This window comes from Sinocyclocheilus anshuiensis, unplaced genomic scaffold (genome assembly GCF_001515605.1).
Source record: "Sinocyclocheilus anshuiensis isolate Anshui unplaced genomic scaffold, SAMN03320099.WGS_v1.1 scaffold3376, whole genome shotgun sequence".
NCBI lineage: Eukaryota > Metazoa > Chordata > Actinopteri > Cypriniformes > Cyprinidae > Sinocyclocheilus > Sinocyclocheilus anshuiensis.
Window position 1 is genome coordinate 31,405 of NW_015548381.1, and position 15,011 is coordinate 46,415.

At 36.4% G+C, this 15,011-nt stretch overlaps 2 protein-coding genes across 2 annotated transcripts in view; one reads left to right on the forward strand and one right to left on the reverse strand.

Annotated features, from left to right (window-relative positions):
* Positions 1–2,218, forward strand: part of LOC107656698 (uncharacterized) — a 5,447-nt gene extending 3,229 nt beyond the window's left edge. The window contains exon 3 of the mRNA XM_016444640.1: positions 2,106–2,218. Within this exon, the coding sequence (XP_016300126.1) occupies positions 2,106–2,218 (113 nt within the window). The remainder of the gene's footprint in view (positions 1–2,105) is intronic.
* Positions 2,219–3,307: 1,089 nt separating this feature from the next.
* Positions 3,308–15,011, reverse strand: part of LOC107656696 (importin-4-like) — a gene marked incomplete at its 5' end in the record, with an annotated part of 13,017 nt that continues 1,313 nt past the window's right edge. The window contains 15 exons of the mRNA XM_016444638.1: positions 3,308–3,764; positions 3,864–3,933; positions 4,032–4,136; positions 5,823–5,984; positions 8,576–8,701; positions 8,817–8,867; positions 10,258–10,451; positions 11,653–11,758; positions 11,857–11,914; positions 13,144–13,221; positions 13,308–13,435; positions 13,516–13,627; positions 14,281–14,404; positions 14,511–14,624; positions 14,706–14,810. Of these exons, the coding sequence (XP_016300124.1) occupies positions 3,634–3,764; positions 3,864–3,933; positions 4,032–4,136; positions 5,823–5,984; positions 8,576–8,701; positions 8,817–8,867; positions 10,258–10,451; positions 11,653–11,758; positions 11,857–11,914; positions 13,144–13,221; positions 13,308–13,435; positions 13,516–13,627; positions 14,281–14,404; positions 14,511–14,624; positions 14,706–14,810 (1,664 nt within the window). The remainder of the gene's footprint in view (positions 3,765–3,863; positions 3,934–4,031; positions 4,137–5,822; positions 5,985–8,575; positions 8,702–8,816; positions 8,868–10,257; positions 10,452–11,652; positions 11,759–11,856; positions 11,915–13,143; positions 13,222–13,307; positions 13,436–13,515; positions 13,628–14,280; positions 14,405–14,510; positions 14,625–14,705; positions 14,811–15,011) is intronic.

Below are 15,011 nucleotides of genomic sequence, written 5' to 3' on the forward strand. Positions count from 1 at the left end.
TGTTACAACACAGTAGGGCTATTGCAGACAGAAACAATACTGTACTACATCGATGTTTCCTGTCCGCTCAATTTTTGAGTGGACTTTGCTGTTCCGATGAGCATGAACGGTATATGAGTAGAGCACTCACATGGGCCGTGAGCGACTGAGCGGAGCGCACACGCATAGAGCGGGATAATACGCAGAGCGTCACACCATCTGAAAGTGAATCCTGAGCTGTGAACTAATTTTCGGCAGCCGAAATTTCGACGCATCTCTAATTATTGGCGACATCAGAAATGGATATTATATAATAGATGCTTTTTTGAACATTTTAGCAATTTAAACATATTAAAAAAGGATTTTTTACACGGCACCCCTGCTCGCGACAGACGGCACCCCGGTTGGGAAACACTGATATAGGGGACAGGGAACGATTCAAACAGTGTAAATATGCTTTCCATTGAGTTTGGCAAGCTGTGATATAAACGAACGCTATTGGCTATTTTAAAAAGGGGCGGGGCTGCTTGATATGTCCCGCCCTGTCTTCCTGTTTCAGTTAAAATGAGGTCAACACATAGAATAACGCTGCGTGTTTCTAAGCATTTCAGGGGACCTTTAAGTGCAACTCGAGTCCAAGTCACAGACTCGAGTTTCCATCTCTGAGCGCTAGTCATACCTAAACAATAACTCAAAATAAAAATAAAAATAATTAAAAAAAATTATAAAATAAACATTTATTTTAACATAGTTAACATAGTTATTGTAAAAGTATAAACACTAAACTTAAACATTATACTTAGATTAGTATGATAGGGACAATTAAAACAACTTTTTTTTTCTTGTGGAACAATTAATGTAAGACTTTTAACAAAAATACTTTTAACAAAAATATGAGTTGCACATTTTTGCTTTTAAACCTGAAATGCCCTGTTCCATATATACATTTATTATACATTGTATATTAAATTGAGAAGGGAACCTAAATTATTGCCCGTGTTAATCGACAAAATGTAGCTTAAGTTGTTTTGAACCTGGAGCACAGAATTAAAAGGGCCTTATTTATTTATTTACTTATTTATAAATAACCACTCTTTCATTAAAAAATCTGTGAATTTCATATTCAGAAAAGCAATGGTATTATAATTAACTGACATTAAAACTATTAAATTAAATTTAAATTAAATAACTAAATAAAAACTAAGTAAAAAAACTGACTAAAAAATACAATTCCATAAAGCTAAATAGAGCTATTAAAAAAGACAAGCACATTACAAAACTACTAAAAATTTAATTAAAAATTAAAACTCAAATTATAAAAATAAGCTAATTAAAATGATTAATAAATACTATAACAGTATATAAGTAATACTAAAACAACACTGTAGTAAAATTCCCGATGTATCTGCTTATGCAGCCCATTAAAATGCAACTGATGTTTGCTGGATTTTACAGTTCAAAGATTATCAAGATGATGGTTTCTGCAGTGGCTTTTGGCTGCTCAGATTGATTTGTTCTGGCATGTGGGTAACAGTTTAATTTAGTAAATCATTTTGAGAAATTACTTTAAGTAATATGTTGTCAGCACACATGAAATCTGCAAAATACACACTGAAAAATCAACATTAACACTGAATAGTCAAGAAAGAGTAACCATACACATAAATACCCAATGAAATGTAACCACACAGATTTCCCAGTTTGTTGTTGCTGACTTTCATTGCACAAATACTTCCATCTCCACACTTAATTACAACTGGTATTACTACAGTCCAGCTGAAGTGATTTTATTAGCATTTTTTTCAGTCTGCCAGTTTGCATTAGGCCACAATGTTAGGGCTTGCAGTAACATTCCATTCCTGACAGTTAGCTAACAGATGACATCTACAGATCAGTGAGGTGAGCTAATATAACGCTCATGGCTGCTGAGTAAGTGTGCTTGGTATTCGCTCACTCAGCACCCTCTTCTGTTGGGGTGTTGAGCATTTGATGTTCGCTCTTTTCCTCAACATACCTCTTTTTCAACCTCAAAGTCCTCCGGGTTTGTGTGTAGAATTTGTCATGGAAATCTGATGCAGATAATAACATAATGCAGATAATACAATATTCTTGTGTGCCCCCCCCAGCTGAAAATGATCTCCAGCCAGTGGAAATGACTCTGGCTTTGGACACAGTGTCACAGTACAAGTCCAAATGGCAGAAGACAGAAGAAAAACGAGATTTGCCAAGCGAGGAGTGAGTGGAAAATGTTTGACTGCTAGTCTAAAGCAATCTAACACCTCAGATGACACAGAAGACTCTTCCACTTTCAGGTTTTGGGCGTTTTAAACTGGTGCGCAACAGTCTAAATTCTATGTGCTATGCTGTAATCGAAGGATTCATTTGACTTATTTTATGTGGCAGTATAACTAAAGTTTTTGGGTAGTATGCTACAAAAAGAGGTTTTAATCTCATGCTATTTTTGCATTTTGGAGTATTCAGCATACATTTCATCAGGGACAGCTTTGCCTATAAAATGTTAACTATATAAAGTGTATCTTTATTACACTAATGTTCAATAGTTTTGGGTCAGTAAGTTTTGTTTTTTTATTCATTATTTTATCAAGTATGCATTTAAAATGCTCAAAAATGACAGTAAAAAAGTTTGTTACAAAAGATTTCTACTTCAAATAAATGCTGTTCTTTTAAACGTTCTATTCATCAAGAATCCTGAAAAAAGTATCATGGTTTCCACAAAAATATTAAGCAGCACGACTGATAAGAAATTTTCTAGAGCAGCAAATCAGCATATTAGAATGATTTCTGAAGGATCATGTGACACTGAAGACTGGAGTAATAATGCTGAAAATTCAGCTTTCAGCATCACAAGAATAATATTTTAAATTGTAATTAAATGTAATAGGAAACTATTTTAATATTGAACAAGATTACTGTTTTTACTGTATTTCTTGATCAAAAAAGGCCTTTAAAAACCTTAAAAATGTTACAAATCCCAAACTTCTTAACAGTAGTGTATATTTTGATTTAATTTGCTGGTGCATAAAAGGAAGCATTACTGATGCAATGAAGAGTTCAGATAATCCAGAAATTATATAAACCCACTCTGCAACATTAAACCCTGTATTTATAATCTGCACTTTTCTATAATAATAAAAATGTGCTTTTTCAGAAAGATTGTGGATTCTTACACTAATTCTGGATAAGTTTAACATTCATGGCATGTGGCAGCATTGCAAGAACACGCATAACAGAAACACAGGAACGACAATGACCAATTCATAGAAATATATTTCTTTCACTGCAACAATTCAAAAGTTTCACACTCGAATATTAAGCCAGAATTTCATGGAATATTAAATACAGATGGGAATGCAGAAGATTCATTGAGACATACAGAAAAATAATAAATGAAAGACAACTCAGTAAAACAAACTAAAAGTGACAAGAAGCATAAGTGATCACTGCAATAAATTAAGAGAAATTAGTCTCAACGTCTCTGCTGCAATACAGAAAGCAGAGTACACCAGTGAGAGCATACTCAGCTAACTGAATCAGCCCATTTCTAATATAATAAAAAATCTATTATCAGTTTGGCTGGCTTTCACAAGAGTGGTAGGCCTTGTGAAAGGTGATACTTAGGATAAGGGGCAGGTGCTATGATTGAGTGACAGCCATGGTCATTTTGTTTCTCTGTTCATCAGGAAGTGAGATTACCGCACTCTCAAATTCCTGGGTGTGATGCTGTGCTAGACCTCTCAGCAGCATGAGTAGGGTGTTTCGTGTTTCTAAAAAGAATAAATATGAGTAAATACAGAAATTATGAATTATGAATGTCATTTGAAATATAAAATAAAAATAATCCAATCAAATAAACACTTTCTCACCATTATCAACATCCTTCATGCCCAACAGATGAGCAGCAGCAGATATTATTGGCCTGAGATGACGAACAACCTGGAGTGAGAAATACAACACAAGTCAGTGCATTGACAGGACACAATTCAATGAGGTGCTGTGAGCGGAGCATGCCGGGAGTGAAAATGAGCTTGTACCAGCACAGGGTTGTGTGAGTAGAGGAAGGTCAGGCAGCTGTAGATGGTTTTGTTCTCCTCCATGTCCTCCTTCAGAGGGAGACGAGCCACGAGAGCAGGAAAGACCTGAGAGAAAAGGGTAAAATGGGTATTATAACCTGATATACTTTTGTCATATCAGCCACTGTTAATAGATACAGAGGTTTATAGTATAGATGCTAAAGGCTCTGATATACTTCAGATGAAATTGAAGAATGAAATCTGGCCAAAACTCAGTTTCGAGTTTGTTTCAGAAGTTTGAAACAGTTTACCAAAGTGAACTTTCCAGGAAAAGTTTGCTCCAGCTGATAAACACCTGCAAACCACCATTGGTGCATGCAGATTACTTGACAGGCAGGTGTGCTGTTTGACATGGAAAGTTAATTTCTTCGGTTCAGTCCATCAAGATCAGACATGAGTAAAACATGAACATTACTAGAAAGGTGTTTTATAGTAGAAACTGAGGTTGTAAAAGCAGCACTGCCGTTTTTTTTATGTTTAATGCTGTAAATCTGCTTACTTTAAAGCTATCTATTGTATAAAGTGCTATATAAATAAACATGACGCTACTTGACTGGAGTGCTGAATTAAAGAGTTGCAAACATCTATATCACTATGACCAGATGCTTTCTTAACTGCCGTTTTCTCACTGCTGTCATTTTTGCTGAAGTTTATTTTGCTATTAAGAGGAAAGCGTGCAGCACATATTTATATATTCACCTAAACGCCACTCTCAGCTGCATGGTCTGCGTCAGGATGTTCGTTAACACTAACTTCTTAAACTTCTTTCTACCCCAAGCAATGAACGCAAAAATACTGTACATTGGGCCTTGAAAGGAATCTTTCACCCAAAAATGAAAATTTACTGAAAATGTACACACCCTCAGGCCATTCAAGACTTGGAGTTTGTTTCTTCATTACTTCGTTACCACAGGATCCTCTGCAGTGAATGGGTGCCGTCAGAATGAGTGTTAAAACAACTGATAAAAACATCAAAATAATCCACAAGTAATCCACACGACTCTAGTAAATCAATTAACGTCATGCGAAGCACGTCTGTGATCAAAACATTTTTCACTTCAAACCAATGCTTCCAGCTAAAATACAAGTCCTCTATCCACAATATAGCTTTCTCCAGTGAAAATTAGTCTCGTCTGAATCAGAAGAGAAATATGCAAAGAGCAAGCACCATTTACAAGTGTAAACCATCCAAAAGAGCTCTAAACAAATATGTTGGTGGATATGTTTTGATGTGAGAGGACAACAGGTGATGGACTTTTACACCGGAGGAAGCATTATTATGGATTTTGGTCAGAAGCGAGGGTTTAATTTTAAAATGCCAAAAATCATGGATGTGTGTCTTACAAACATGCAGCTTTTCACTTCACAAAACGTTAATTTAGTTGTGGATCACTTGTGGATTATTGTGATGTTTTTATCAGCTGTTTGGACTCTTCTGACGGCACCCATTCACTGCAGAGGATCCATTAGTGGGCAAGTGATGTAATGCAACATTTCTCAAAGCTGTTCTGATGAAGAAACAAACTCATCTACATGATGGATGGCCTGAGAGGTGGTACATTTTCAGCAAATTTTCATTTTTTTTTCAAAGCATCATTGGGTATTCACTGAAGCAAAAGGGGTTAAGGTTCACATAGTCAAGGAGTTCAGAGAACAGGTTCACATGCACACAGGGATCTAAGGATACGAGGCAATGATGGGTCCAGCGGCCTGTGCAAGAGCTCCCAGTGCAAACACACCGTTATTGCGCACCTCTGCATCACTGTCCTTCACTCCGGCCACTAGCACTGGCAGCAGCCGATTGGACAGCCGGCCAGCTACCACCCTGCATCCAGCCACATCCACCAATGAGTGCAAGGTTTCTCCAATCGTACCAACTGAGAAGGAGCGGTCTGCCTCTGTGCATGAGGATTTCTAAAAAAAACAGCAGAGAGTATGGAAATGCTTCAAATGCTAATGAAATACAAGGCAACAATGGCAACACATTTCATTTATTAAGAATTACTTTGATTTTACAATTAAAGACAATATGATGATAGTTAATTTAAAACAATTTAGGAAAATACTAAAATACTTAAATATACATATAGACACTACTGTGGAAAACTTTGGGGTCAGTAAGATAAAAAAAAAATAATACTTTTATTCAGCAAGGATGCATTAAAATTATTATTTTTTTTAAAGTGACAGTAAAATTTATAAAAGATTTATATTTCAAACAAATGTTGTTCTTTTGAACTTTCTATTCAACAAAGAATCCTGGGGGAAAAAAACACAAAAATATTAAGCAACACAGCGGTTTTCAACACTGGTAATAATAAATGTTTCTTGAGCACCACATAGCACTTTAGAATGATTTCTGAAGCTTTATGTGACACTGAAGACTGGAGTGATGGCTGCTGGAAATTCAACTTTGCATTACAGGAATAAATTACATCTCAAAATATATTAAAATAGATAGATTGTGCAATGTCACAATGTTACTGTAGTTTACTGCTTTTACTGTAATGCAGCCAAATAAATGCAGAAGAGACTTCCTTCAAAAATGTAAAATAAATTAATTAATTAAAAAAAAATCTTGACAGTAATATAAACCGTTGAAGGGTAATATTTGATCATTTTTGCAAAATCATCAAGTAGTTTTGCATATCAACTAAATTGCCACATAAGACACTAAATTACCATTTAGACAGATACACCAGATTTAATTAATTTGACAAGATTAAACATTGACTGCAATTAAAAGACATTTAAAAACAAGAAAAAAAAAAAAATCACCTTGCAACAGGAGAAATATTACTAAAGATTTTAATCATATATATATATATATATATATACACATACACACACACACACATACTCCTGTATCACATTAATTTAATTTTGTTGTTCATTTAGGAAAACTTGAAATCGCATCATATGACCCCTTTAAAGCATTACTGCAGTGTGTTTTGCCTTAAAGGTGCAGTAGGAGATCTTGGAAAATCCTAACTTTAGCCTGATGGCACTGAAAGCGAACATCCCACCCTCCCTGCGATCGCCGTCCAAAGCCACACCCCCTGAACGCTTTTATGCTCACAGACCAGAATACCAGAGACAACATTACTACAATAGGCTACATCAGCGGTTCCCAATTCCAGCCCATGTGAATAAATCATGAGCCCTGAATAAATATAAAGGGACAAAATAATGAATGAAGAACCCTCTAGATAAAGCGTCAAAGTATGAAAACATGAGCCCTGTGTGTGAATAAAGGGACGAGCAGTGTGAATGCGTTTAGGAAAATAATATAAATAAAAATTTAATCAAGATCTTGTATAGACTTTTGCATGTTTGGTGTCTGTGTGGAAGAGAAGGAGAACCAGAACTAACTGGAGAAAGGCAAATGTAAGAACCAGTAGAGCTGGGAGAAAAAGAAAAAAAAAAAAAGAAACCAGCTGTGAAAACAAAGAGGCAAGAGAGAAAAGAAAGTGAAGGATATTTACAGATGGAATAGCAGAGATTTGTCTTATCTTTAATACTTAAGATCAACTCAGCACCGATTTCAGCAGATAGAAGACTTTGTTTGTTACTTGCGTTTGAGTTGAGAGCTGAAAAGGGTTTTAAGTCGTTGCCTGAGGGAATCCTTCTCTCGAGGGAGAATTGTATGCACAAAGAAACCATTCTATGTATGGAAAACGCCTTAAAGTCAGAACTGTATAAAAAGAAGACAAGATGATCATTCTGGAGATGTTTCGCTGCAGAGAGCATCTCCGCTTTATTCTCATTGATGATGTAATAAAGTGTATCTCCTGGCATCAAAACCCAAGACTGAGTGTGGTTCCTAAGATGAGCAGCAGACGACACCACAGGAGTAGGGAGCAATGAACACTGTGTAGGGATCATATCGATCGTAACACAGTTCATGCACGTAGCTCACTTCTAACAAGCTGGCGCGAGGACTGGAATAACCGCTGGCTAACTCATGTGTCATTCACCGGTGAGAAAACTTTGAAAGTAATACAATACCAGGAAGGAAGATCGGGTTGTTGATGTTTCCATTCTCGCTCTGTCTGCACAGCGTGCGTGAACGCGCTGATGACGTATCCTGTCTGCGCAAACCCGGTGCGCAGAGGTATGCTAATACATACGTTTACAGGCAGGAAGGAAAGCATATTAAAATGCTCGGACCGAGCGTTTTGATTGGTCCTACATTTTGATTGGAACATTTCTTGATCCTACGCCTTCCACAGAATATATAAATACAGACAAATACATTTAGACCACTTAACTTAATGATTGCTATCGGGATGTGAAGAGACTTTCAACCAGCATAACAAAAAAATTTTCTGAAGACAATCACCTATTGCACCTTTAATTCAGGTTAGAAAACGTTTTTCAGATGAAAGTTCTGTCACACTATGTGAAAAACTTGCGATTCATAATGGTCTTGATGTGAATAGGCCTTTAGGTGATAAAGTACATCCTACATCAGTGATCACTGAATGGGAGAGTGAGAGACTCACAGCTTTACTCATGATGAGGGGCAGCAAGTCATTGAGGTGAGGGTAGAAAGTTTCAGCTGGTACGGCAGAGGCTAAAACAGGAATCCCTTCACCGGCAAACTCCTGCAGCATGGCATCATACTCCACCTGAGACACAAAGGCTCAATTATTCCACTCGGTCACAGTCTTTTTAGGTTAATTGTGTCATTGCTGACAGTGAACTGTGACTAAATTGTAAAAACTGTGAAATCCTCTTAAACACCTGCTGCTCGTCCTCATCTGCTTCATCCCCACCTACATCCTGACACACGGTCTGAGTGAGACAGAGAGAGAAAATAGGATCACAAGCAAAAGAAACATCCATCCACCCCCTTATGACTGCAGACTTGCATAACACCTTGAAGAAGTGAGAATTAGCTGCTGCTTGAATGCATTTGATTACTTAATACCAATTTTCTTGACGCAGTATAAGCCTTGTGCTTGGCTTAGAAGGATTTTCAAAGGATAATTGTATGGAGTCTTTAAAGAGACTCACTCACTTACATCATTTACTCACCCTCAAAAGCTGTATGAGTTTCTTTCTTCTGTTGAACACAAAAGATGATATTTTGATGAATGTGGGTAACCAAACAATTTATGAACCCCATTAACTTCCATTGCAAGAAAAAATACATACCAAGGAAGTCAATGGGGACCATCAACTGTTCAGTTACCCACATTTTTCAAAATACCTTCTTTTGTGTTGAACAGAAGAAAAAAATACAGGTTTGCAACAACATGTGAGGGAGTAAATTACAGAATTTTCATTTTTGGGTGAATTCTCTCTTTAAAGGGGTCCTATTATGCTCTTTTACAAAGTCTTGATTTTGTTTTCGGGGTGTACTAGAACAGGCTCTCATACTAGGTTGTTCGAAAAACACATTATTTTTCACATATTTTACATTATTACAATACATCTCCCCAGTCTGGCATGAACGGCTCGAATAGTTCCTGTATCAAATGAAGGCCCTCCTTCTGAAATACGAAATGTGCTGTGATTGGTTAGCTGGGCCAGTGTGTGTTGTGATTGGCAGCACTCGGCGCCTGGTCTGGAAATGTCACGCCCCTTACCATAGCTGCCTGCGAGCTTCAGTGTAAATATTGCGTCAAAATCAAATCAATTGGAGCGTGATTTAAACCCGGATGATTGTAACCACTCCAAGTTCGTCTGCCTTGGGAAAGCTAGCGTGTCTCCAACAAAGTGATAACACTCGTTGCCTTCTCTAGTGCAGCTCAACCAGGTCTCGTCCCATTCGTCGATATTTGTGATATCACAAATCCCGGAAAATATGCATTGGTAGTCCAAACGAGTCGTTCGTTGTAGTTTTTGAAAAGTGGTTTCTGTTAAATAAAATATCTCCCTTTGAAGTGGACTTTGAGCTTTGTAACTTTGCAGATCTTTTTCATGCTCAAACAGCAACATTACAGACTAACTAAAGTTGAAAAAGTGAAAAAGCATAATAGGACCCCTTTAAACTGCCTTTTACACCCTTTTCCGATTTTTTTTTTTGGGTTCTGACAACACAAAATGACTTTATTTAAAAATTATGTCATCTCAGCTGGTCCAGACAAAAACTTTACAAGGAATTTACAGCTTTTATGATGTTATATCTGGTTAATTTTAGGGCTTGATACTAAAACGGCTCTTAAAATTAATTCCTGACCTTTTTCTTCAGTACATCTTTGATGGTGTTACTTATTTCGGCCAGTATCCCTGGCGCCTGCAGCGCCTCCTCCTGGCAGGATTTGATGACAGCATTCATGGACTCCAGTATGGCCATCACCACCTGTCTCTCTCTGTCCTGTCTCACCGCCTCCAGAAAACAAGGCAAAACCACCTGCAACAGCTTATGCAGAGCTGGAAAGATATAAAGAGAAATATGCATGAGTTGATCAAAAAATTCAGGGTAATTAAAAAAAACACAAGTCCTTTCATCTTTATACTGATTGCAGCTCATTTAACTAAAGAAGTGGGTGGAAAGGAAACGATAGGGAGTGAGTGAGTGAATGAATGAATGAATGAATGAATGAATGAATGACTGACAGGTGCTGTGAGGCACTCTGCATCAATGAAGGCAGAGTTAAAAGTTAATCTTCTTGTCAAATGAAGCTCCTCTTAATTCTTTCTGGAGACATCAATAATGAGACAGAATAGATCAAAGGAAGTAGAGAGTGATGTGAATATAAAAGAGTGCAAATGAAAATCCAGAGAGCTGTAGATATGTACTAGTGGTGGGCGTTTTGAGCAAAGCCTTGTAATGATACGGTATATTTATCCCAACATAGTTATTTGGTTCTGGAAATTCAACCCCTATATGTTTCATAAATTAAACTACATAGTTATGCAAATAACCTAATTATTGCATCTCATTTGATTTTTTTTTTGGAACTTGATTGACAATCAATGTTGTATCAGAATACAACAGAAAGAACATTCAATTTAAAAAAAATCAAGAGGAAAATACCAGTATTTATTTAAATAATAAAAAGTATATTATAATTATTCAAAATTTGAATGTTACCATTACTGTTTAGAAGTTTGGGGTTGGTAAGATTTTTTTATGTTTTTTATTTATAACATTAAATATATTATTATTATTGTTTTCTATGTTAATATGGTTTAAAATGGAATTTATTCCTGTGATCACAAAGCTGAATTTTCAGAAGCCATTACTCCAGTCTTTAGTGAGAAAAAAATATCTTACTGACCCCATATTTTTTAGCAGTATTGTATAACTTTTAATTAAAATTAAAAGAACACAAGATTTAGATTCTTAAACATTTAGTGATATTAACATTAACACTTATTTGATTCATTGATTGTTAATTTCTAGATCATAATTAGTTATGAAAATTCCTGAAAAATCGACATTTCTAGCTCCAGTTATAATTAATACTAAAAACCCGCATGTACAACAGTTAGAAGTGTAGACTACAGTTTTAGCTTCACTGAGGTATAAACAGTACAGCAGAATCTCTACTAGCTGACACATTGCTACTATCACATGCTATGCTGTCATACCGCCCAGACCTATTGTGCACATTTGGTGTGAATGTACCCTGGTGGTTGGCCTCTGTTGGGTTTTCCTTCCACACTTTGTGCTGAGCTCGGCAGAACTGTCCCATGGCACCAAAGGCAGCTCTCCTCACATCCTCATGTGGGAACTAATGGATGCACATTCACAAAAAAAGCACAAACATCAGTAACACATCAGCATTACAAACAAGCACTCATGAAACCACACACTGCACCAGTCACTCACATCGCGGAGCTCATACACCTGCTGGAAGCTGGACTCCAGGAAGGGCTGGAACGCCACTCTGGCAGACATAAAAATAAGACAAAAATCAGCTATATTTTAAAGACTGTGTGTTTTGCCACACAGGTTGGGGAAAATAATATTAACAAATAATACTAAACTCCTTCAATGTCGAGCCCAACATTATATCCTCAAATACACTGTTATGGAATTGTAGTTTGTTATGAATGCTTTCTTTAATGCAGTCAAACCAGACAACCATTAGGCCTCTAACCATTAGGGCAGTCGTGGCCTGGTTGAAGAGTTGGACTTGTAGCCCAAAGGTCATGGGTTCAAGTCTCAGTACCGGCAGGAATTGTAGGTGGGGGGAGTGAACGAACAGTGCTCTCTTCCACCCTCAATACCCACGACTGAGGTGCCCTTGAGGCACCGAACCACCAACTGCTCCCCGGGCGCCGCAGCAATTGGCTGCCCACTGCTCCGGGTGTGTGTTCACGGTGTGTGTGTGTGTGTGTTCACTACTCACTACTGTTTGTATGCACTTAGATGGGTTAAATGCAGAGCAGTAACCCCCGAGTATGGGTTACCATACTGGGCCACATGTCACGTCACTTCACTTCAAGAGAAACTGAGCATTACATCACTGTTTAAAAGTTTGGGGTCTGTACGATTTTTTAAATATTTTTGAAAGAATTCTCTTAGGCTGCATTTATTTTATCAAAAATACAGCAAAAACAGTAATATTATGAAATATTATTACAACTTAAAATAACCGTATTCTATTTTATATGACTTTAGAATGATGTTTATTTTAAATTTTTACTTTAAAATTTTATTCTTGTGATGGGAAAGCTGAATTTTCAGCAGCCATTACCTCCAGTCTTCAGTGTCACGTGATCCTTCAGAAATCATTATAACATGCTGATTTGGTGCTCAAGAAATATTTCTTATTATCAACGTTGAAAACAATTGTCCTGCTTAATATTCTTGTGGAAACCACTCAACATTTTTTCAAGATTCTTTGATGAATAAGAAGTTCAAAAGACTGTCATTTATTTGAAAACAGAAATCTTTTGTAACACTATAAATGTCTTTTTTGATCAATTTAATGCACTGCCCCCGGATAAAAGTATTATTTTTTTTGAGAAAAAAAAAAAATACAAATAAAAATACAAAAATGTACTGACCCCAGACTTTTGTACGGTAGAGCATCTACACCTAACGTAAGCTTCTAGTTTGTAAATGCAAATGCATGAGTATTTGTGCAATATGTAAAACATGCCTCATTACCCCGTGTTGAAGGCGATTTCACCCAAAGCATCACAAGCATCTTCTTTCTCATCTATATAAGCATTTTCCACACTGAATCTGAGAGAATGGACAGAATCCTGATTAGTGCTCTTACATAAGAGAAAACTAAAGAGACAGGATGAAAGAGAGAGACAGAGACATACCCTGCAACATCTCTGTCATCAACCTCAGTCTCTCCCTCTTCATCCAAAACAGCATCGCCCTCTCCACCTTCATCATCAGCATCATCATCATCCAGGAGCACAAATTGTTTATCTTCCTCTAAATGAGCCTGTGAAGTAGACAAGAACATTACAATACTTGAAATGTTTGAGGGTGTACAGATGATCTGAGAGGAAAGTCCTCACTGACCGTCACACCCTCTGTGGATCTGAGTGACAGCAGCATCACCGTGGTGATGGGAGTGAGTTGAGGGGCCAGACAGTCAGGACTCACATCAGATACAGCAGAGAATAAGCTATACCTGGAATGAGAGAAAGATTCTGAATGCAATCTGCTTAAAATTCAGCCTCAATATTTAAAACCTTTATGCATCAGTATGCAAGTAAGCTATTTTAATAGGGAAAGACCAAAACTTCCAGTTTATCAAGATTTCAATAAAATATTGCAAATCATAAATAAATAATGACAGTAATCTGACAACACAAGTATCAATTTAAACTAAAGTCATGTTTAAAAAAAAAAAAAAACTTAAAACAAACAAACAAAAAATACAAATAAAAACGAACTATAAATAAGTACATAAATAAATAAATATATAATAAAAACTATGTTTGGTCCATGCATAATTTAAACTCAAATCATGCTTTAAGAAAACTAATGAAACCCAAATAAAAATATAAAAGAAATAAAAACTAAAAATAAGTAAATAAAACAAAAACAAAACACTCAAATTAAACAAACAAAAACAAATAGGTAAGCAAATAAATAAATAGAATAGAACAGCATTTTGAGGTTGATCCATCAAACATGCATGAGCTCTTTTAACTGCAACGTAGAACTTCCATTTCATACAGCCAACAAATTAAGTGTTACAATTTTTCCATTACTCTTTCCTAACTATTCAGTCTCCCTCCCTTTTATACCATCTCTGCATATGTATATGTAAGGTCATACGTGCAGCGCCGCAGGTCTGGATCATCCACTGCATCAGTGAGGTTCAAACCTAACTGCACACACTCCGCTGCCAACGGACTAAACACTTCCTTCCCAACAGTACGGGCCAACACAGAAAGTGTGTCTATGAGCGGCATACAGAGAAAGACAAATGATTAGATTAGGTTAGGCTGCGTGCCTACACATGATGCATGACTAAGTGTGGAATGATGTTGGATCATTGTTTTTACCTAGAGCCTGTGTCTGCAGAGCCCTCATCTCCTCTCTTGTGTCTGTCAGGAATCCCTTCAGACTCTCAATAATTGGAGGAAAGTAAGGCACTAGCATCTTCTTGGCTGCGTTAGCTGAGAAAGAGAGAGATATCATAAGTCGGAGCATAACTATAACATTAAAAAATGCTGTGCTTAATGGAAGGAGGATGTTACCGATTGCACTGACAGCAAGCTCTTTCAGTTTAAGGTTTTCTGCATTGTTAAGGGCTGACAACATGGTTTCCATTAGAGTGGGCAGATAAGGCTCAATTTCTTGACCTGATCATGAAAAGAGTGCAGTGTTATTTTAGTATCATTATTATACAATTACAGTTTTCCTAATATTTTGAATTTTTTATATTTTTCATTAAAATATATACAATTTTATATTAGATTTTATTTTTTTTATATTTATTTATTTTTTATTTTATTGTTCTTTTTTTATTTTGATCATTTCAATTTAGTTAAATTAGTTAAAGT